The sequence below is a fragment of the Ranitomeya variabilis genome, chromosome 6, assembly GCF_051348905.1.
Source record: "Ranitomeya variabilis isolate aRanVar5 chromosome 6, aRanVar5.hap1, whole genome shotgun sequence".
Lineage (NCBI taxonomy): Eukaryota > Metazoa > Chordata > Amphibia > Anura > Dendrobatidae > Ranitomeya > Ranitomeya variabilis.
This window is the reverse complement of record NC_135237.1, coordinates 225,065,541-225,087,886: the sequence shown is the minus strand read 5'-3', so window position 1 is coordinate 225,087,886 and position 22,346 is coordinate 225,065,541. Positions and strand designations below refer to the sequence as shown.

The window sequence follows — 22,346 nt, the reverse complement described above, 5'->3', positions numbered from 1 at the left end:
CATCATCTCTCCAAGCTGGGACTCCGACACTCTATGCATGCGTCGGTGCTATAACAAGATCATTGCCTCGCCTCTGGACTCTTCAAGATACTTGAATAGGCGAATACTTGATTTTTTTAAATTAAAACTTGTAGTGTGATGTGGGAGCATCATAAACAGTGGGGGATCCTTTTACATAGTGTAGGGGACCTCCTACATTTTAAGGACTAATGCAGTGGCCATTACACAGTTTAGGGACTAGTGCCGTGGCAATCATACAGCTGGTTGACTAATGCAGTGGCCATTATACAGCATACAGACTAGTGAAGGGCCATTATACAGCATACAGACTTATGCAGGGACCATTATACAGTATGGTTACTCATGTGGGGCCATTTTGCAGCTTTGGGACTAATGCAGAGGCCATTATACAGTGGGAGCTTATGTGAGGGCCATTATACAGCTTGGAGACTTAATGGAGGGCCATTATGCAGTGTAAGAGCTAATGTGGAGGCCATTATACAGTTTGAGGACTACTGCAAAAGCCATTCTACAGTATGTGAGCTAGCTAATGCAGGGGCCATTATACAGGTTAGGGTCTAATTCCTGCACGCGAAACACGTATTGGGGTGCTGGGAAATGTGATCCTTTATGCATGATGGCACATGATCGATATATATGTTTGTTTATGTGGTACCTTATGACATGGCACCAATGGAGGGGGTCTCTTTTTGACTGATCTAGCTTTTATATCTTATTGATATGTTTTGTTTTCTGTAGCATTGGTGTCATATATACTCAGGGATTGATTATACCAATATTAAATTTGGTTGTCGTATGGACATAATGATCCTGAAAATAGTGAAAAATATAGTTCTACATCTTTATTAATTTGCCATTTTGCCTGACTTGGTGTGTAATTTTGTGAGATGGCCAGGGTGGTATTTGTGGTGAAGGGCTGATGTGTTCCCACACCCTTTAAGGGGTAAGGCTTCTCATTGTGGAGAGTGACATACCAGCTCTGGCTTATCAAGTTAAGGAGCGCTAATAGCCCGAAACACCGTGTCTGCAAATTGAGATTCTGATTTGGCTTTTATCCTAAGTCATATTGCAAGACTCTTTAAAGGATTGTGAGTGTGTAGGATCACTACTTCCAACAGGAGGCCCTATATAGATTTCAAGTCCTCTTTCTCTCTGAGGAGGCAATTTGCATATAAAATTTCCCAGAGGAGCATTGCACGACAAATAAGCCTCTTTACCTTGACAAGCCAGAGCTGGTATGTCACTCTCCACAAGTAGAAGCCTTACCCCTTAGACCCCAGACCAGAGCCTCTCACCTAGGCAAATCAGATCTCTTACTTTGTACTGACTAGGGCCAATAGCCCAAAACACCATGTCTGCAAATTGAGATTCTGATTTGGCTTTTATCCTAAGTCATATTACAAGACTTGTTAAAGGGTTGATTGTTACTTGTAGGATCGCTACTTCCAACAGTTGGTGCTATATAGAATTCAGGTCCTCTTTCTCTCTGAAGAGGCAATTTGCATATAATATTTCCCAAAGGAGCACAGCACGGCGAATAAACCTCCTTACCTTGACAAGCCAGAGCTAGTATGTCACTCTTCACAAGTAGAAGCCTTACCCCTTAGACCCCAGTCCAGAGCCTCTCATCTCATCAGAACTCATACTTTGTACTGATGAGGGCCAATAGCTCGAAATACTGTGTCTGCAAGTTGAGATTCTGATTTGCATTTTATCCTGTCATATTGCAAGACTCGTTAAAGGGTTGATTGTGACTTGTAGGATCGCTACTTCCAACAGGTGGTGCTATATAGAGTTCAAGTCCTCTTTCTCTCTGAAGAGGCAATTTGCATATAACATTTCCCAGAGGAGCATTGCACGAAGAGGCAATTCCCACACCCTGGCACCGCACAAGAAAATAATTTCCCATCTGTGTTGTATTACGTGAATATTGGAGTACATTCACTGTTTGTCCTGTCTACTCCGTCCATCCCAATTCCAGATGCAGATTCACAGTCAAGCACAGACACCTGATTCTTTTTCAACAACTCAATTTTACTTAACTCTTTCAGTTCAGTTCTGGTCACAGGTACAATATAGTGAGAAAAAGTGTTGGCAGTCTTTACCGTCTGCATTCTCCCTCTCTCTGCTGGCACTTCTTTTCCTGCCAGATTCTACATCTTCAATGAACTTGGCCCCGCTGCCTATCTGTGCATCCCCGTCCATTGTCCGCGCTTGAGACACAAGAAAGGCTGGCGCTCCCATACCTTTTGACGCCATAGACCTCGGAAGTTAAGGGATAATTCACTGAAGTTGGTTGCTGCCATTTTCATAATGATACTTTTCTCTTCCTTCTTAACTAACTGGTGACCTTCAGCCCACTGGCCCTGAACTCCTCCAGCACTTTTCTAAATTTTGTGCAAACAGTGTAGATCCAACCTTATCTGCATCCTTATCTCTCCAACTCACACTAATAAACAGGAAGTGTTTCTCCTAATACCCTATAACTACTCCTACCCCTCCCAACTGGGAAAAGCCCTAATAACTTTAACTATTCCTGCACTACAGTGCCCTCCACTGTACAACATCCAGTTCCTCACTTTCTTTATCTAACCCTTACACTACTATACTAATTTCCTATCCTTTACCTTTGCTTTATCATAAAACACATATTTATATAAAAACATTGTATAACATCGTACACGCTTTATACAAAAGTCCACCTGCTTTATCAGGAAGGGAAGATGAGCATGAATTAATCCCAACACACCTTTAAATGCCTCCCTCCTAAAACATAGTTGTCCCCGACCATACGGTACCAATAGGATATATCACACATATCTAAACATTATTTTGAACCACTTTTAAACATGAAAGTTGTTACGCTTAATGTTAAAGTCTGTTTTTTCTCATGACTATATCTGACCCTGTTTCTAGTCAGGACTGGTCTTGGTCCCACTGGACTGAGATCCTGGAATATACAAACCAAGTTTCTTTACCAACCCGGCTGACAATAAACACCCTCCTGAAAATGCATGGGCACAGTCCTTTTAAACCCAGCATGATCCTTGGGTTGTCTAATTAGTAGTATGCATCCCCTTGACCCTGGTCCCACCACCATGAGAATCCTGACACATCATGTCTAAGTACCTTTCTAAACAAGGGTCCGCATGACCCGGTCCCTTTTTTCTAGGGACCCTGACACAGCGCGTCCGAGTGCTTTTCCTTAAATGTGGGTGCAACAGACCCAGATCTCCTTGCTCCTGTGACCTGGACATGGTGTGTCTGTTTTAACATAATAGGCTGGTTGGCCAGCTTATTCCTGTTCCTGGTAACCAGACACAGAAAGTATATTTTACTTAGCACAATGGCCCAGTGGACAACTCATTACAGCTCCAACAGTCTAGGAGCACTCACAGTCTATGTGGTCCTGACCCGGCTCGCTCCTCAGGTCGTCCTGTTAGGTTTTTCTCCCTTCCTCCTTTTTGCAGAGTATGGCTCCTTTAAAACAAATGTGCTGCTCTGAATCTCTTGTTGAGAAAGTTCAAGGTAAAAGTGCACAATCCAGAGAGCAGCCACACACAGTCCCCCTTATCTTAAAGGGTGGTTGACCCTTTTAGGGTCTCAGTCCCGTAATCCAGCAGGGGAATGGGCAAAAGAACATGGAGGGGGAAAAACACACTCAAAAGCAAGCTTTGTTTAACTGTGTCCATGCTGACCACAATATTTCTCAAACTCTACTTTGGCCCACTCTGGCCTGCACTCAGTTCAGGGTCATCCTCCGGTAACAGAAGAGTGACTGGTACTGCAAAGTAGCTGTACGTCATTGGGCGAGGACCTTTTCCCAACCATGACATACAGTTACTCGTCAAATGTTGTGAATGGGTTACTAACCTTATTGATACACTGCCAAGGCATACAAGTGAGTGTATTTCTATGTCTGGCGCTCATACTCTGTACTGAATATATCAAGATGTTTAAAATATATTGTTTCCAGTTTTGTATCATTTGCAGATTATTAGCATGGCTATGCATCTTGTGATATCCATAATTCCGCAACTTTTCCTACTCGGGGTTCAAATTTCAATGTTGAGTTTAGTTATGAAACAAAATAGAATTATTATAATAATATTTGAACACTATAGTACAAGAAGTAATAATAATGTAATGTATATTATAATGGTATTGTGTGTATTTAATTTTTTTTCCTTATTGTAAATATATGAAAAACTTGCAGACAAGAACTAAATGCTAAGAGGCAGATAAATGAAAATTGACTTACCTGTCTGTGTTACCTTTAGCAATCACCAATCACTTTCAGAGCAGCTTTAATTTTTCAAGAGCACTGTAGTAAAGAAAGCTGTGGTTGGTTATACAATAACAATTCATCTGTCATTACCCATTGTTATTAGCTTGGTATACAAGACACACTTAGCCAATGCTTGATCTGAGTGTTTCTAAGTTTTTACTTGCAAAGAATCCTATTCTCTATTTTTAATAAAAATGGAAACACTTTCCCAGAGAGTGATAGATACAGTTTAAATCAGAATTACTCAACTCCAATTGCAAATTAGGTTTATTCTGAGAAAACTAATACCTCAGCACAAATAGTATGACAAGTGGTTTCTCTAAATTCAACAAAAAAAGTCACTTTTGATGCATAGAGGATAATTAATAAAAATTAACTAGTTATTACTGTACTTACTTTTAAAAACATGAATTCTTCTATATAATATTGTACTGTATGGAGTATATTTTGCATTTATGTTAATAAGGGCTTATTAAAAGCTTGTCTTGTAATGTTGTATCATAATGCATTATGCTTGCCTGCAGGTTCTTTATGGGAGAACTGGAGAAGTGCTTGGGAGAGCCGGAAAGACTAGCATCTTTGATTGTGAAACACGTAAGTGCATGCGTTAATTTCAACCATATCACTGTAAAATTTGTGGTAAAGTTTCAATACAAATGCAAGACAAAGTGGAGTGGTTGCAGACATAAAGTGTAACTAAGGCTACTTTCACACTTAACAGCAATCCGTCACAATGCGTCGTTTTGCAGAAAAAACGCATCCTGCAAAATTGCTTGTAGGATGCGTTTTTTCTCCATTGACTAACATTAGCGACGCATTGCGACGGATTGCCACACGTCGCAACCATCGTGAGACGGTTGCGCCGTGTTGTGGCGGTCCACCGGGAGCAAAAAATGTTACATGTAACGTTTTTTGCTCCCGACGGTCCGCTTTTTCCGACCGCGCATGCGCCTCCGCTTAACACTTATAAAGCAGGAGAAATGTGGAGAAAACATTTCTCCTGCTTTATATGTGTGATTACAACATTTGATCTTTCAAATTATTGTTGTTTACTGGTTATAATAAAATATACAGCGCTTTTAGCTATTATGAGTCTTGGGATTTTTGTACTCCGTTTTCTTGCTTTGTGTGAATTTGGAGTTTCCCTGTGAGTCCTATTGATGTGGACAGTATCAGTGGGGGAGCGATACCGCTTTGCTCTCGGCCATTAACCCATGATATGCTTTATGGTCTGTGTATAGATTCTGAGAGAAACGCTGCAGATCAGGAGGAGGAAGAGTGTGTGGGCGGATACTGTGTGTGTGCGGAGAAGATGTGTGGGTGTTTGTGTGTGTGTGGCTGTGTGTGTTCTGGGCTGTTTGTCTGTGTGTGCGTGGGTCTGTGGGGCTGTGTGTGTGCGCGGGGCTGTATGTGTGTGTGCGCGGGGCTGTGTGTGTCTGTGTGTGTTTGTGTCTGTGTGTGTAGGCAGGCATCATCCGTTGGGAATACTATTCCCATCCGACTATGCCTGCTACAGTGACAGCTAGCTGGATAATGGGACAGCAGTAGTCCCATCATCCGGCTACTGCGTTCAAGTGTAAAAAACAAAACACATACACACATATACAGTACATACATATAGACATACAGTGCATGCAACATACAGTATATACTCACCATACAGCTAATCCCTGAAGCCCTTGATCACCTGTAAAAAAATTAAAAATAATATACCAACAGTATACTCTCTGATCTGATGTAATCCATTGTCACATCGGCAGATGCAATCGCTCTCCAGGGGCTTGGGTGATACAATGACGGAAGGTATCCTTCCGCACTGTATCCCTCCGCTGCTGTGAGTGCACAGTTCATACTGTCACTTGCAGCACCGTTGCATGGGAAAATTCTCATGCAGCAGTGCTGTAAAGTGAGAGGCCATTGAACCCTCAATGATAACACTGCAGAAGCCATTGTCTCCTGTCAGTGTGTCACTGGAGGCCTATAAAGCTGTCACATCGCCTGATGTGACAGCTCTATAGGTGAGATCATCGTGGGACACTCGTTATTAAATGGACTGCGTCAGACCAGCGAGTATTTGTGTGTGTTTATTATTTTTTTCATTTTTTCCATGAGATCGAGGGCATCGCATGGATTGGCAGAACAATAAAAATGGCAAAACTGTGTGGTGTTTTATTTCATTAAAATACTTCATTCTGCATGTGTGTGTGTTTATTTAACCCATTAACAACTATAGGATTAGTAATGGATAGGTGTTGTATTGACACCTCTCCATTACTTAAGCGGGCTTGATGTCACCTTACAATTCAAAGGTGACATTAACCCCCTATTCCCCCATATGCCACCGCTACAGGGCAGTGGGAAGAGAGGCTAAGTGCCGGAATAGATTTCTGGGGCGGCTGTGAGCTGGTGTTTGTAATCGGGGAGGCCAATATCCATGGTCCCTTCCTAGGCTATGAATATCAGCCCACAGCTGTCTGCATATCCTTTTCTGGCTATTAATTATAATGAGACCCCACGTCATTTTTTTAGGGGGTCCCCCTATTTTAATAACCAGTAAAGGCTAAATGTACAGCTGCGGGCTGACATTCATAGCCTGGGAAGATCCATGGGTATTAACTCCTTCTCAGGATATAAACATCGGCCCCTTGTCGCTGGCTTTCCCTCTCTAGCACAGAAAATTGCATGGGAGCCATTTTTTTTCTACATTTTTTAATAAAATAAACAGATAATGCGTTTAAGGCATGGGGTCACACTTGTGAGAAACTCGTACGAATCTCTCGTATCAAACGCATACATATCCGCATGAAAAAAACGCATGAAAATTCACATAAAAAACGCATCAAAGACACATCAAATCCGTGCGGATATTTACCTGCGTTTTCTGCCAACAAAATATCTAAGGGTATGTGCACACATTGCAGATTTGCCTGTGGAATTTTCTGCACAGATTCTGCATCTTTTGGCAGAAAACGCAACGTAAAAATCAGCGTGGATTTGATGCGGATTTTCATGTGGATTTGTATGCGTTTTTGAAAGCTAAATAAAGATCTATTATTGAACAAAAAAAAGAATTGTGATGTAATTTCTTGTCCAACCTCTTCGTTTACATTCTCCATTGAAGAATAATGTTTGCACACAGAGATAGATAGATCTATAGATAGATAGATAGATAGATAATAGATAGATAATACCTTGATAGATTATAGATAATAGATAGATTATAGATAGATAGATGATAGCTAGATAGATAATAGCTAGATAATAGATGATAGATAGATATGGGATAGATAATAGATAGGTACAGTAGATAGATAGATCTATAGATCTATCCATCTATCTATAGATCTATCTATAAAATGGTACATAAAGAGTTAAATAAAGACACACACACACACAAAATCTTAGTTAGGCCGGGGTCACACTCGCGAGAAACTCGCCCAAGTGTCGCAACGCAATATCCAGCACTGCCGCCGGCACTCGGACCGAAGCGTTCAGCTACATAGAAATACATGCAGCTGCACGCTCCGGTCCCGAGTGCCGGTGGCAGTGCGGGCATTGATGCGAGAGACTCGTGCGAGTTTCTCACAAGTGTGTCCCCGGCCTTAAATGTAATATCTGTTTTTTGTTTTGTTTTTTTAAATGGCGTGGGCTCCCGCCCAATTTTCCGTGCCAGAGCGGGAAAGCCAGCGACTAAGGGCCGATGTTTATAGCCTGGGAAGGGGTTAATACCCATGGATCTTCCCAGGCTATGAATATCAGCCCGCAGCTGTATATGTAACCTTTACTGGCTATTAAAATAGGGGGACCCCCCAAAAAAACAATGTGGGGTCCACCTATAATTAATAGCCAGAAATGGCTATGCGGACAGCTGCGGGCTGATACTCATAGCCTAGGAAGGGGCCATGGAAATTCTCCCCCCCGGTTACAAACACCAGATCACAGCCGCCCCAGAAATGGCGCATCTGTAAGATGCGCCAATTCCAGCCTCTCTCTTCCCACTGCCCTGTAGTGGTGGCATATGGGGTAATAGGGGGTTAATGTCACCTTTGAATTGTAAGGTGACATCAAGCCGGCTTAGTAATGGAGACACCTATCCATTACTAATCCTATAGTTCTCGATGGGTTAGATAAACACACACACACATGCAGAATAAAGTATTTTAGTGAAATAAAACACCACACAGTTTTGCCATCTTTATTGTTCTGCCTATCCATGCAACGCCCTCGATCTCCTGGAAAAAAAGAAAAAATAATAAACCAACACAAATACTCCCTGGTCCGACGCAGTCCATTTAATAACGAGTGTCCCACGACGATCTCCCCTATAGAGCTGACACATCAGGAGATGTGACAGCTCTATAGGCCTCCAGTGACACACTGACAGGAGACATTGGCTCCTTCAGTGTTATTCACTGAGGGTTCAATGGCCTCTCACTTTATGGCACTGCTGTGTGAGCATTTTCCCACGCAGCGGTGCCACAAGTGACAGAATGAACTGTGCACTCACAGCGGCAGAGGGATAAAGTGCGGAAGGATACCTTCCGTCATTGTATCACTGGAGCCCCTGGAGAGCGGTTGCATATGCGGATGTGACAGCTCTTCTCAGGAGATCGTCGTGGGACACTCGTTATTAAATGGATTACATCAGATCAGGGACTATACTGTTGGTTTATTATTTTTAATTTTTTAAAGGTGATCAAGGGCTTCGGGGATTAGCTGTATGGTGAGTATATACCGTATGTTGTATGTGCTGCAGGTACGGACTGGGGCTGTAATTCAGTCTTGGCATTTGAAATCACACAGGCCCATGTTGTCCTCATCCCCATGTACCAGTTGGGATATATTACTAATATTACCCTGGATGGAGGAAAGGGAGATTTGCTACAAGACCAATATTTCTACCCCGCACACACACACAAACACCCGCACACAAACAGTCTCCGCCCACACACTCTTCCTCCTCCCTATGTGCAGCGTTTCTCGCAGGCCCATCCACAGCAAATCCGCAGATCATTTTTAAACCTGCGGTTTTGCTGCAGATTGGCCTGACACAATGAAAGTCAATGGGTGTACAAACGCTGTAGATCCGCAAAAAGAATTGACATGCTGCGGAAAATAAAAGGCTGCAAATCCGCGCATTTTTTTTCCGGAGAGTGGGCACAAAAATTCTCAAAAAATAAAGATTAGTATCTATTACATACATAGATGGTCAAAACACTAGCTTATAAGATATTATTAGTATGCAATAAGTCATTTTGGAATAGATTCATATTCTCTATTCATGCCCCATGGATGAAGCGTCTGGAGTGTAAAAATCCAGAATGCCTCACGTTTAGTGTTGAGCATTCCGATACCGCAAGTATCGGGTATCGGCCAATACTTGCGGGTATCGGAATTCCGATACCGAGATCCGATACTTTTGTGGTATCGGGTATCGGTATCGAAACAACATTAATGTAAAAATGTGTAAAAGAGAGAATTAAAATAAAAAATATTGCTATACTCATCTCTCCGACGCAGCCTGCACCTTACCGAGGGAAGCGGCAGCGTTCTTTGTTTAAAATTCGCGCTTTTCTTTCCTTTACGTGAAGTCCCGGCTTGTGATTGGTTGCGTCGCAGTCACATGGGCGACGCAACCAATCACAGCAAGCCGTGACGTAATTTCAGGTCCTTAAGGATTTTAAAATTACGTCCCGGCTTTGTGATTGGTTGCGTCTCAGTCACATGGGCGACGCAACCAATCACAGCAAGCCGTGACGTAATTTCAGGCCCTTAAGGATTTTAAAATTACGTCCCGGCTTTGTGATTGGTTGCGTCGCAGTCACATGGGCGACGCAACCAATCACAAACCGTGACGTCACGGGAGGCTGGACACGCGCGCATTTTAAAATGCGCGCTTGTCCAGCCTCCCGTGACGTCCCGGCTTGTGATTGGTTGCGTTGAGGTCAACCAATCACAAGCCGGGAGGCTGGACACGCGCGCATTTTAAAAATTTTAAAATGCGCGCGTGTCCAGCCTCCCGGCTTGTGATTGGTTGACCGCGACGCAACCAATCACAAGCCGGGACGTCACGGGAGGCTGGACAAGCGCGCATTTTAAAATGCGCGCGTGTCCAGCCTCCCGGCTTGTGATTGGTTGACCGCGACGCAACCAATCACAAGCCGGGACGTCACGGGAGGCTGGACAAGCGCGCATTTTAAAATGCGCGCGTGTCCAGCCTCCCGTGACGTCACGGCTTGTGATTGGTTGTGTCGCCCATGTGACTGCGACGCAACCAATCACAAAGCCGGGACGTAATTTTAAAATCCTTAAGGGCCTGGAATTACGTCACGGCTTGCTGTGATTGGTTGCGTCGCCCATGTGACTGCGACGCAACCAATCACAAAGCCGGGACGTAATTTTAAAATCCTTAAGGACCTGAAATTACGTCACGGCTTGCTGTGATTGGTTGCGTCGCCCATGTGACTGCGACGCAACCAATCACAAAGCCGGGACTTCACGTAAGGAAAGAAAAGCGCGAATTTTAAGCAAACAACGCTGCCGGTTCCCTCGGAGAGGTGAGTATAGCAATATTTTTTATTTTAATTCTTTCTTTTACACATTAATATGGTTCCCAGGGCCTGAAGGAGAGTTTCCTCTCCTTCAGACCCTGGGAACCATCAGGAATACCGTCCGATACTTGAGTCCCATTGACTTGTATTGGTATCGGGTATCGGTATCGGATTGGATCCGATACTTTGCCGGTATCGGCCGATACTTTCCGATACCGATACTTTCAAGTATCGGACGGTATCGCTCAACACTACTCACGTTCTTTCAGTCTACGTAATCTGTCACCACCTCATCTGGATTGATTTATACTTTCTAAAACCTGAAACCTCAGCTGGGATACCGTATGTCCCATAGAAATAAAATGTGCAGGTACTGGTAACATTACGCGTTTACAACATATAGTAGACTTATGCTGTGAGATGCGGTATCGGATATGCTGGGTGGTCTCCCCAACATACCCAAGACCGCATGGACACTTAATTAGATACATAATGTATGAGGAATCACACGTAAAAAATCCCTAATGGGAAAACGTTTACCTGACCTGGGGTGTGAGAAGGTATCCACTTTTGTAGTGTTAGAAAATTGGGGGCAGTGTAGACAAGGAAAATTTCCTTTCTCTACTGCACTACACCAGCTGTCATCCATCTCATATGAAAAGAGCGTTACCTAAATCTCAGATACACAGAGTGAATCGCATTGTGTCTAATCCCATAAAAAGAGAACAACGGGTCTTGGAAATGTGTGATAAATTTTCAAAACGTGGTTATCCCGATAACATCCTGAAGGGGGGCCACACAGATGAATCCATCCCATACAGCTATAACCAATAGGATGGCTTTTGTCACCACATTCCATCCATATATGAACTTCTTTAAACAGTGTGTTTTGGATCATTGGCCACTCTTAGGAAGGACTTACCCTGCTATCCCAGGGTTTAGGGTTCCCCCTCTCACTTGTCATAAAAGACCTCAAAATATTAAGAATTTACTGGTCAGGGCTGACTTTGGTTCTGAGAGACAAACACAGAGACAACTTGCATTAATGCCTCAAAAGAAGGGAACTTTTCCTTGTCTACACTGCCCCCAATGTTCTAACACTATGAAAGTGGATACATTCTCACACCCCTGGTCAGGTAAACATTTTTCCATTAGGGATTTCTTACGTGTGATTCCTTATACGTTATAGATCTAATTAAGTGTCCGTGCGGTCTCGGCTATGTTGGGGAGACCACCCAGCATATCCGATACCGCATCTCACATCATAAATCTACTATACGTTGTAAACGCGTAATGTTACCAGTACCTGCATATTTTATTTCTATGGGACATACGGTATCCCAGCTGAGGTTTCAGGTTTTAGAAAGCATAAATCAATCCAGACGAGGTGGTGACAGATTATGTAGACTGAAAGAACGTGAGGCATTCTGGATTTTTACACTCCAGACACTTCATCCATGGAGCATGAATAGAGAATATGAATCTCTTCCGAAATGACTTATTGCATACTAATAAAATCTTATAAGCTAGTGTTTTGACATCTATGTATGTAATAGATACTAATCTTTATTTTTTGTCTTTTTCTTGTAGATTCCCTACTGAATTCAATGACTTCCTTTATATCTTCTTCTGACTGAGCTTCACTCTCCTTCCCGTTACCATGTCTTCTTTATTTCTCCCTGTTTACTAAATTTTCCCTTAAGATACATTGGTTTTTTTTTCCTTTTCTTTCTTCTAAAGGCCCCTGTATATAAGGGAGATGTCTGTATATAGGGGGATGTCTGTATATAGGGGGATATAAGGGCGATGTCTGTATATAAGGGGGATGTCTGTATATAAGAGGGATGTCTGTATAACTAAAGCAATTGTTACCATCCACCTCTCGTGTCTCCCCTTTTCCTCATAGTTTGTAAGCTTGCGAACAGGGCCCTCATTCCTCCTGGTATCTGTTTTGAACTGTGATTTCTGTTATGCTGTAATGTCTATTGTCTGTACAAGTCCCCTCTATAAGTTGTAAAGCGCTGCAGAATATGTTGGCGCTATATAAATAAAATTATTATTATATAAGGGGGATGTCTGTATATAGAAGGATGTCTGTATATAAGGGAGATGTCTGTATATAAGGGGGATGTCTGTATATAAGGGGGGTGTCTGAATATAGGGGGATGTCTGTATATAAAGGGATGTCTGTATATAAGGGGATGTCTGTATATAAGGGGGATGTCTGTGTATAGGGGGATGTCTGTATATAAGGGGGATGTCTGTATATAGGGGGATGTCTGTATATAAGGGGGATGTCTGTATATAAGGGGATGTCTTTATATAAGTGGGATGTCTGTATATAAGGGGGGTGTCTGTATATAGGGTGATGTCTGTAAATAGGGGGATGTCTGTATATAGGAGGATGTCTGTATATAGGAGTGGTGTCGGTATATATGGGGATGTCTGTATATAAGGGGGATGTCTGTATATAAGAGGGATGTCTGTATATAGAGGGATGTCTGTATATAAGGGGATGTCTGTATACGAGGGGTATGTCTGTATATAAGGGATGTCTATATATGACGGGGATGTCTGTATATAAGGGGGATGTCAGTATATAAGGGGGATGTCTGTATATAAGGGGATGTCTGTATATAAGGGGGATGTCTATATATAAGGGAGATGTCTGTATATAAGGGGGATGTCTATATATAAGGGAGATGTCTGTATATAGGGGATGTCTGTATATAAGGGGGATGTCTGTATATAAGGGGGATGTCTGTATATAAGTGGGATGTCTGTATATAGGGGGATGTCTTTATATAAGGGGGATGTCTGCATATAAGGGGGGTGTCTGTATATAAGGGGAATGTCTGTATATAAGGGGCATGTCTGTATATGGCATGTATGTATATAAGGGGCATGTCTGTTTATAGGGGGATGTCTGTATATAAGGGGGGATGTCTATATATAAGGGAGATGTCTGTATATAAGGGAGATGTCTGTATATAGGGGGGATGTTTTTATATAGGGGGATGTCTGTATATAAGGGGGATGTCTGTATATAAGGGGGATGTCTGTATATAAGGGGGGGATGTCTGTATATAGGGGATGTCTGTATATAAGGGGGACGTCTGTATATAGGGGATGTCTGTATATAAGGGGATGTCTGTATATAGGGGGATGTCTGTGTATAAGGGGGTGTCTCTATATAAGGTGGTGTCTCTATATAAGGGGGATGTCTGTATATAGGGGGATGTCTGTATGTAAGGGGGGTGTCTCTATATAGGGGGATGTCTGTATATAGGGGGATGTCTGTATATAAGGGGGATGTATGTACATAAGGGGGATGTCTGTATATAAGGGGATGTCTGTATATAAGGAGGATGTCTTTATATAATGGGGATGTCTGTATATAAGGGGGATGTCTATATAAGGGATGTCTGTATATAAGGGGGATGTCTGTATACAGGGGGATGTCTGTGTATATGGGGGCTGTCCCTATATAAGGGGGTGTCTCTATATAAGGGGGATGTCTGTATAAAAGGGGGATGTCTGTATATAGTAGTGGTGTCTGTATATAAGGGGGATGTTTGTATATAAGGGGATGTCTGTATATAAGGGGGATGTCTGAATAAAAGGGGGATGTCTGTATATAAGGGGGATGTTTGTATATAGGGGGATGTGGCCAAAGTGGCTACCGAGAAGCTGTGTGCACCAATGTGGCTACCAAGGATTCCTGCATGCCAAAATGGCTACCCTGGGGCAGGGCCCTGCATGCCAGGCATGCTCCTGAGGTTCATTGGTAGCTGGCAGCGCTGTTCAAGCACCATGTATTTCCTTCAGGAAATGCCCATCTAGTTATTATAGTGCTTTGGAACAAAGCACTATATTGTAATCCGAACGTGGTTAACTTCTTATTCTTCTTCTTATTATTATTATTAGGCTTTTTTCCGTATGCTAAGTATTTTTCGTGTCTATCGGATTTGTAGTTTTGGCGCAATTTGCGTTTGAAAATTTTTTTTCCCTCATTGGAAAGCATTGTCTCAATGTATTTCAATAGGGAAATTTTCCCATAAGGATATAATGGCCTGATTTCTGAGGCAATTTGAAATGTAACTGCCACCTGCCACCTGGGCTGATTAGCTCATTGATATGTGCAGTCAGACCCAGTTACTATGCCAACGCGTACGAACTCTACATGACCCCACCAAGACACAGTTTTGCCAGATAATATCAGCTCTTAAAGTGACCCGTCCACCAAATCGGACCCTGAGGTGCCCCGCCCACCAAATCATACCCAGAGTGGCTCCGCCCACCAAATCGGACCCAGAGTGACCCCGCCCACCAAATCGGACCCAGAGTGACCCCGCCCACCAAATCAGACCCAGAGTGACCCCACCCACCAAATCGGACCCAGAGTGACCCCGCCCACCAAATCGGTCCCAGAGTGACCCCGCCCACCAAATCGGATCCAGAGTGACCCCGCCCACCAAATCGGACCCAGAGTGACCCCGCCCACCAAATCAGACCCAGAGTGACCCCACCCACCAAATCGGACCCAGAGTGACCCCGCCCACCAAATCGGTCCCAGAGTGACCCCGCCCACTAAATCGGATCCAGAGTGACCCCGCCCACCAAATCGGACCCAGAGTGACCCCGCCCACCAAATCGGTCCCAGAGTGACCCCGCCCACCAAATCGGTCCCAGAGTGACCCCGCCCACCAAATCGGACCCAGAGTGACCCCGCCCACCAAATCGGTCCCAGAGTGACCCCGCCCATCAAATCGGACCCCGAGGTGCCCAGCCCACCAAATCGGACCCCAAGGTGCCCAGCCCACCAAATCCTCAACCCTGAGGGGCACCCAAGTGTGAAAGTCTTGCAGGGGCAGCCCGGGCACCAATCCTAAGCACTATCTGTAGTTCCTTCAGGAAATACCCATCTAGTTATTATTATGGTGCTTGAACCTCCTAGGTTCAAGCAACATATTGTAATCCGATTTCTTATATTTTATTATAGTGCTTTGGAACAAAGCACTATATTGTAATCCGAACGTGGATAACTTCTTATTATAGTGCTTTGGCACAAAGCACTATATTGTTATTCCATCGTGGTAAACTTATTATTATTATAGTGCTTTGGAACAAAGCACTATACTGTTATTCCATCGTGGTAAACTTCTTATTATTATTATTCAGTCCGCACGTAATGCGGCCCGAACCGCTTCACTCACAGACTCCAGTGAGGTGTCATTTCGAAGCCAGCGTCCCCAAGAGGTGTGCTAAGTATTTTTCGTGTCGATCGGATTTGTAGTTTTGGCGCAATTTGCGTTTGAAAAAAGTGTTTCAATGCATTTCAATAGGGAAATCTTCCCATACGTTTATAATGGGCCTGATTTCTGAGGCAATTTCTAAAAATAACTGCCACTTGCCACCTGGCTGATTAGCTCATTAATATGCACAGTCAGACACAGTTACTATGCCAATGCCTACGAACTCTACCAAGACACAGTTTTGCCAGATAATATCAACTCTTAAAGTGACCCGCCCACAAAATCGGATCCCGAGGTGTGCAGCCCACCAATTCGGACCCAGAGTGGCGCCGCCCACCAAATCGGACCCAGAGTGGCGCCGCCCGCCGAATCGGACCCAGAGTGGCGCCACCCACCGAATCGGACCCAGAGTGGCGCCGCCCGCCAAATCGGACCCAGAGTGGCGCCGCCCACCAAATCGGACCCAGAGTGGCGCCGCCCACCAAATCGGACCCAGAGTGGCGCCGCCCGCCAAATCGGACCCAGAGTGGCGCCGCCCACCAAATCGGACCCAGAGTGGCGACGCCCGCCAAATCGGACCCAGAGTGGCGCCGCCCGCCAAATCGGACCCAGAGTGGCGCCGCCCGCCAAATCGGACCCAGAGTGGCGACGCCCGCCAAGTCGGACCCAGAGTGGCGCCGCCCGCCAAATCGGACCCAGAGTGGCGCCGCCCGCCAAATCGGACCCAGAGTGGCGCCGCCCGCCAAATCGGACCCAGAGTGGCGCCGCCCACCAAATCGGACCCAGAGTGGTGCCGCCCGCCAAATCGGACCCAGAGTGGCGCCGCCCACCAAATCGGACCCAGAGTGACCCGGCCCCACCAAATCGGACCCAGAGTGACCCGGCCCCACCAAATCAGACCCAGAGTGACCCGGCCCGCCAAATCGGACCCAGAGTGGCGCCGCCCGCCAAATTGGTCCCATAGTGACCCCGCCCACCAAATCGGACCCAGAGTGGCCTACCCCTTTAGGAGCTACAACTACCAAACCAGCGCCTGAGGGGCACCCAAGTGTGAAAGTCTTGCAGGGGCAGCCCGGGCACCATTCCAAAGCACTATCTGTAGTTCCTTCAGGAAATACCCATCTAGTTATTATTATTATTCAGTCCGCACGTAATGCGGCCCGAACCGCTTCACTCACAGACTCCAGTGAGGTGTCATTTCGAAGCCAGCGTCCCCAAGAGGTGTGCTAAGTATTTTTCGTGTCGATCGGATTTGTAGTTTTGGCGCAATTTGCATTTGAAAATTTTTTTCCCCTCATTGCTCAATGTATTTCAATAGGGAAATTTTCCCATACGTTTATATTGGGCCTGATTTCTGAGGCAATTTCTAAAAATAACTGCCAACTGCCACCTGGCTGATTAGCTCATTGATATGCGCAGTCAGACCCAGTTACTATGCCAACGCCTACGAACTCTACATGACACCACCACAGATAATATCAGCTCTTAAAGTGACCCGCCCACCAAATCGGACCCTGAGGTGCGCAGCCCACCAAATCGGATCCCGAGTGGCCTCGCCCACCAAATCGGACCCCGAGTGCCCCCCCTCACCAAATCGGACCCCGAGTGGCCCCGCCCACCAAATCGGACCCGGAGTGGCCCGGCCCACCAAATCGGACCCGGAGTGGCCCGGCCCACCAAATCGGACCCTGAGTGGCCCGGCCCACCAAATCGGACCCAGAGTGGCCCGGCCCACCAAATCGGACCCAGAGTGGCCCGGCCCACCAAATCGGGCCCAGAGTGGCCCGGCCCACCAAATCGGACCCAGAGTGGCCCGGCCCACCAAATCGGACCCAGAGTGGCCCGACCCACCAAATCGGACCAAGAGTGGCCCGGCCCACCAAATCGGACCCAGAGTGGCCCGGCCCACCAAATCGGACCAAGAGTGGCCCGGCCCACCAAATCGGACCCTGAGTGACCCGGCCCACCAAATCGGACCCAGAGTGGCCCGGCCCACCAAATCGGACCCAGAGTGGCCCGGCCCACCAAATCGGACCCAGAGTGGCCCGGCCCACCAAATCGGACCCAGAGTGGCCTGGCCCACCAAATCGGACCCAGAGTGGCCCGGCCCACCAAATCGGACCCAGAGTGGCCCGGCCCACCAAATCGGACCCAGAGTGACCCGGCCCACCAAATCGGACCGAGAGTGACCCGGCCCACCAAATCGGACCGAGAGTGACCCGGCCCACCAAATCGGACCGAGAGTGACCCGGCCCACCAAATCGGACCCAGAGTGGCCCGGCCCACCAAATCGGACCCAGAGTGGCCCGGCCCACCAAATCGGACCCAGAGTGGCCCGGCCCACCAAATCGGACCCAGAGTGGCCCGGCCCACCAAATCGGACCCAGAGTGGCCCGGCCCACCAAATCGGACCCAGAGTGGCCCGGCCCACCAAATCGGACCCAGAGTGGCCCGGCCCACCAAATCGGACCCAGAGTGGCCCGGCCCACCAAATCGGACCCAGAGTGACCCGGCCCACCAAATCGGACCCCGAGGGGCCCCACCCAAAAAATCGGACCCCGAGGGGCCCCGCCCAAAAAATCAGACCCCGAGGGGCCCCGCCCAAAAAATCGGACCCCGAGGGGCCCCGCCCAAAAAATCAGACCCCGAGGGGCCCCGCCCACCAAATCCTCAACCCTGAGGTGCTACAACTGCCAAATCAGTGCCTGAGGGGCACCCATGTGTGAAACTCTTGCAGGGGCAGACCGGGCACCATTCCAAAGCACTATCTGTAGTTCCTTCAGGAAATACCCATCTAGTTATTATTATTAGGCTTTTTTCCGCAATTAATGCGGCCCATACCGCTGCACTCACAGACTCCAGTGAGGCGTCATTTCGAAGCCAGCGTTCACGAGAGGTGTGCTAAGTATTTTTCATGTCGATCGGATTTGTAGTTTTGGCGCAATTTGCATTTGAAAATTGTTTTCCCCTCATTGGAAAGCATTGTCTCAATGCGTTTCAATAGGGAAATTTCCTCATAGGGTATAATGGCCTGGTTTCTGAGGCAATTTCTAAAAATAACTGCCAACTGCCACCTGGCTGATTAGCTCATTGATATGCGCAGTCAGATCCAGTTACTATGCCAACGCCTACGAGCCCACTAGGAAACAGGTTTTGTCAGTCAGATAATATCAGCTCCTCTCTGTTATCAGCCATTCCCCCATCCTGCTGCCAGTCTATTTCTCTGTTATCAGCCATTCCCCTGTCCTGCTGTCAGTCTATTTCTCTCTGTTATCAGCCATTCCCCGTCCTGCTGTCAGTCTATTTCTCTCTGTTATCAGCCATTCCCCTGTCCTGCTGTCAGTCTATTCTCTCGGTTATCAGCCATTCCCTTGTCCTGCTGTCAGTCTATTCTCTGTTATCAGCCATTCCCTTATCCTGCTGTCAGTCAGAGTGACCCGGCCCACCAAATCGGACCCAGAATGACCCGGCCCACCAAATCGGACCCAGAATGACCCGACCCACCAAATCGGACCCAGAGTGACCCGGGCCACCAAATCGGACCCAGAGTGACCCGGGCCACCAAATCGGACCCAGAGTGACCCGGGCCACCAAATCGGACCCAGAGTGACCCGGGCCCCAAATTGGACCCAGAGTGACCCGGCCCACCAAATCGGACCCAGAGTGACCCGGCCCACCAAATCGGACCCAGAGTGACTCGGCCCACCAAATCGGCCCCTGAGGGGCCCCGCCCAGCAAATCGGCCCCTGAGGGGCCCGCCCACCAAATCGGCCCCTGAGGTGCCCCGCCCACCAAATCAGACCCAAAGTGGCCCCGCCCACCAAATTGGCCCCTGAGTGACCCCGCCCACCAAATCGGCCCCTGAGGGGCCCCGCCCACCAAATCGGCTCCTGAGGGGCCCCGCCCGCCAAATCGGACCCAGAGTGACCCGGCCCACCAAATCGGACCCAGAGTGACCCGGCCCACCAAATCGGACCCAGAGTGACCCGGGCCACCAAATCGGACCCAGAATGACCCGGCCCACCAAATCGGACCTAGAGTGACCCGGGCCACCAAATCGGACCCAGAGTGACCCGGGCCACCAAATCAGACCCAGAGTGACCCGGGCCACCAAATCGGACCCAGAGTGACCCGGGCCACCAAATCGGACCCAGAGTGACCCGGGCCACCAAATCGGACCTAAAATGACCCGGGCCACCAAATCGGACCCAGAGTGACCCGGCCCACCAAATCGGACCCAGAGTGACCCGGCCCACCAAATCGGACCCAGAGTGACCCGGCGGCCCACCAAATCGGACCCAGAGTGACCCGGCCCACCAAATCGGACCCAGAGTGACCCGGCCCACCAAATCGAACCCAGAGTGACCCGGCCCACCAAATCGGACCCAGAGTGACCCAGCCCACCAAATCGGACCCAGAGTGACCCGGCCCACCAAATCGGACCCAGAGTGGCCTCAACCCTGAGGGGCTACAACTACCAAACCAGCGCCTGAGGGGCACCCAAGTGTGAAAGTCTTGCAGGGGCAGCCCGGGCACCATTCCAAAGCACTATCTGTAGTTCCTTCAGGAAATACCCATCTAGTTATTATTATTATTAGGCTTTTTTCCGCAATTAATGCAGCCCGAACCGCTAAACGCACAGACTCCAGTGAGGGGTCATTTCGAAGCCAGCATCCATGAGAGGTGTGCTAAGTATTTTTCGTGTCGATCGGATTTGTAGTTTTGGCGCAATTTGCGTTTGAAAATTGTTTTCCCCCATTGGAAAGCATTGCTCAATGCATTTCAATAGGGAAATTTCCTCATACGGTATAATGGCCTGATTTCTGAGGCAATTTCAAAATAAATGCCAACTGCCACCTGGCTGATTAGCTCATTGATATGCGCAGTCAGACCTAGTTACTATGCCAACGCCTACGAACTGTACATGACTACACCAAGACACAGTTTTGGCAGATAATATCAGCTCTTAAAGTGACCCGCCCACCAAATCGGACCCTGAGGTGCCCAGCCCACCAAATCGGACCCTGAGGGCCCCGCCCACCAAATCGGACCCAGAGTGGTCCCGACCACCAAATCGGCACCTGGAGGCCCCACCCACCAAATTGCACCCTGAGTGACCCCGTCCACCAAATCGGACCCTGAGTGACCCCGCCCACCAAATTGACCCTGAGTGACCCCATCAACAAATCGGACCCTGAGTGACCCCGCCCACCAAATCGGTCTTTGAGGTGCCCCACCCACCAAATCAGACCCAGAGCCCACCAAATTGGTCCCAGAGTGTCCCCGCCCACCAAATCGGACCCAGAGTGGCCTCAACCCTGAGGGGCTACAACTACCAAACCAGCACCTGAGAGGCACCCAAGTGTGAAAGTCTTGCAGGGGCAACCCAGGCACCATTCCAAAGCACTATCTGTAGTTCCTTCAGGAAATACCCATCTAGTTATTATTCTTCTCCGCGTTTTCCGCAATTAATGCAGCTCGAACCGCTCAGCGCAGAGACTCCGTTCAGGCGGCGTTTCGAAGCCCTCGGTGGGGACAGGTGTGCTATGTACTTTTGGAGACGATCCGATTTGTAGTTTTTTTTAAAAATCGCATTTTAAAATAAAAATTTCCCATAGGAAATAATGGCGAACTTTCCATTACCCCCAACTTGACCTTCCAAAGATGGCAGCTATGCAAATGTACGGTGTCCATTTTAGGACATGATCATTTATCAAAGTCAAACATCAGAATAAAGTGACTATGACACCCCGCCCCCTCAAATCGGACCCCGAGTTTGACCTGCCCCCAAATCGGGCCCCGGGTGGCCCCACCCCCCAAATCGGACCCCGAGTGGCCCCGCCCCCCAAATCGGACCCCCGAGGTGCCCCGCCCACCAAATCGGATCCCCAGTGGCCCCACCCACCAAATCTGTCCCCCAGGGGCCCCACCCACCAAATCGGACCTCCAGTGGTGCCGCCCACCAAATCGGACTCTGAAGAGCCTCGCCCACCAAATCGGACCCCGAAACTCTGACACTCCGTGTATAAGGGGATGTCTGTATAAAGGAGTGGTGTCTGTATATAGGGGGATGTCTGTATATAGGAGTGGTGGTGTCTGTATATAGGGGGATGTCTGTATATAGGAGTGGTGTCTGTATATAGAGGGATGTCTGTATATAGGAGAAATGTCTATATATAGAGGGATGTCTGTATATAGGAGAGATGTCTGTATATTGGAGTAGTGTCTGTA

General features: G+C 47.3%; 1 protein-coding gene across 1 annotated transcript in view; it reads left to right on the top strand.

Moving 5' to 3' along the window:
• Nucleotides 1-22,346, top strand: part of TRIO (trio Rho guanine nucleotide exchange factor) — a 3,555,343-nt gene that overhangs the window by 2,560,426 nt on the left and 972,571 nt on the right. The window contains 1 exon segment of the mRNA XM_077269474.1: nt 4,834-4,903. Coding sequence (XP_077125589.1) covers nt 4,834-4,903 — 70 coding nt within the window.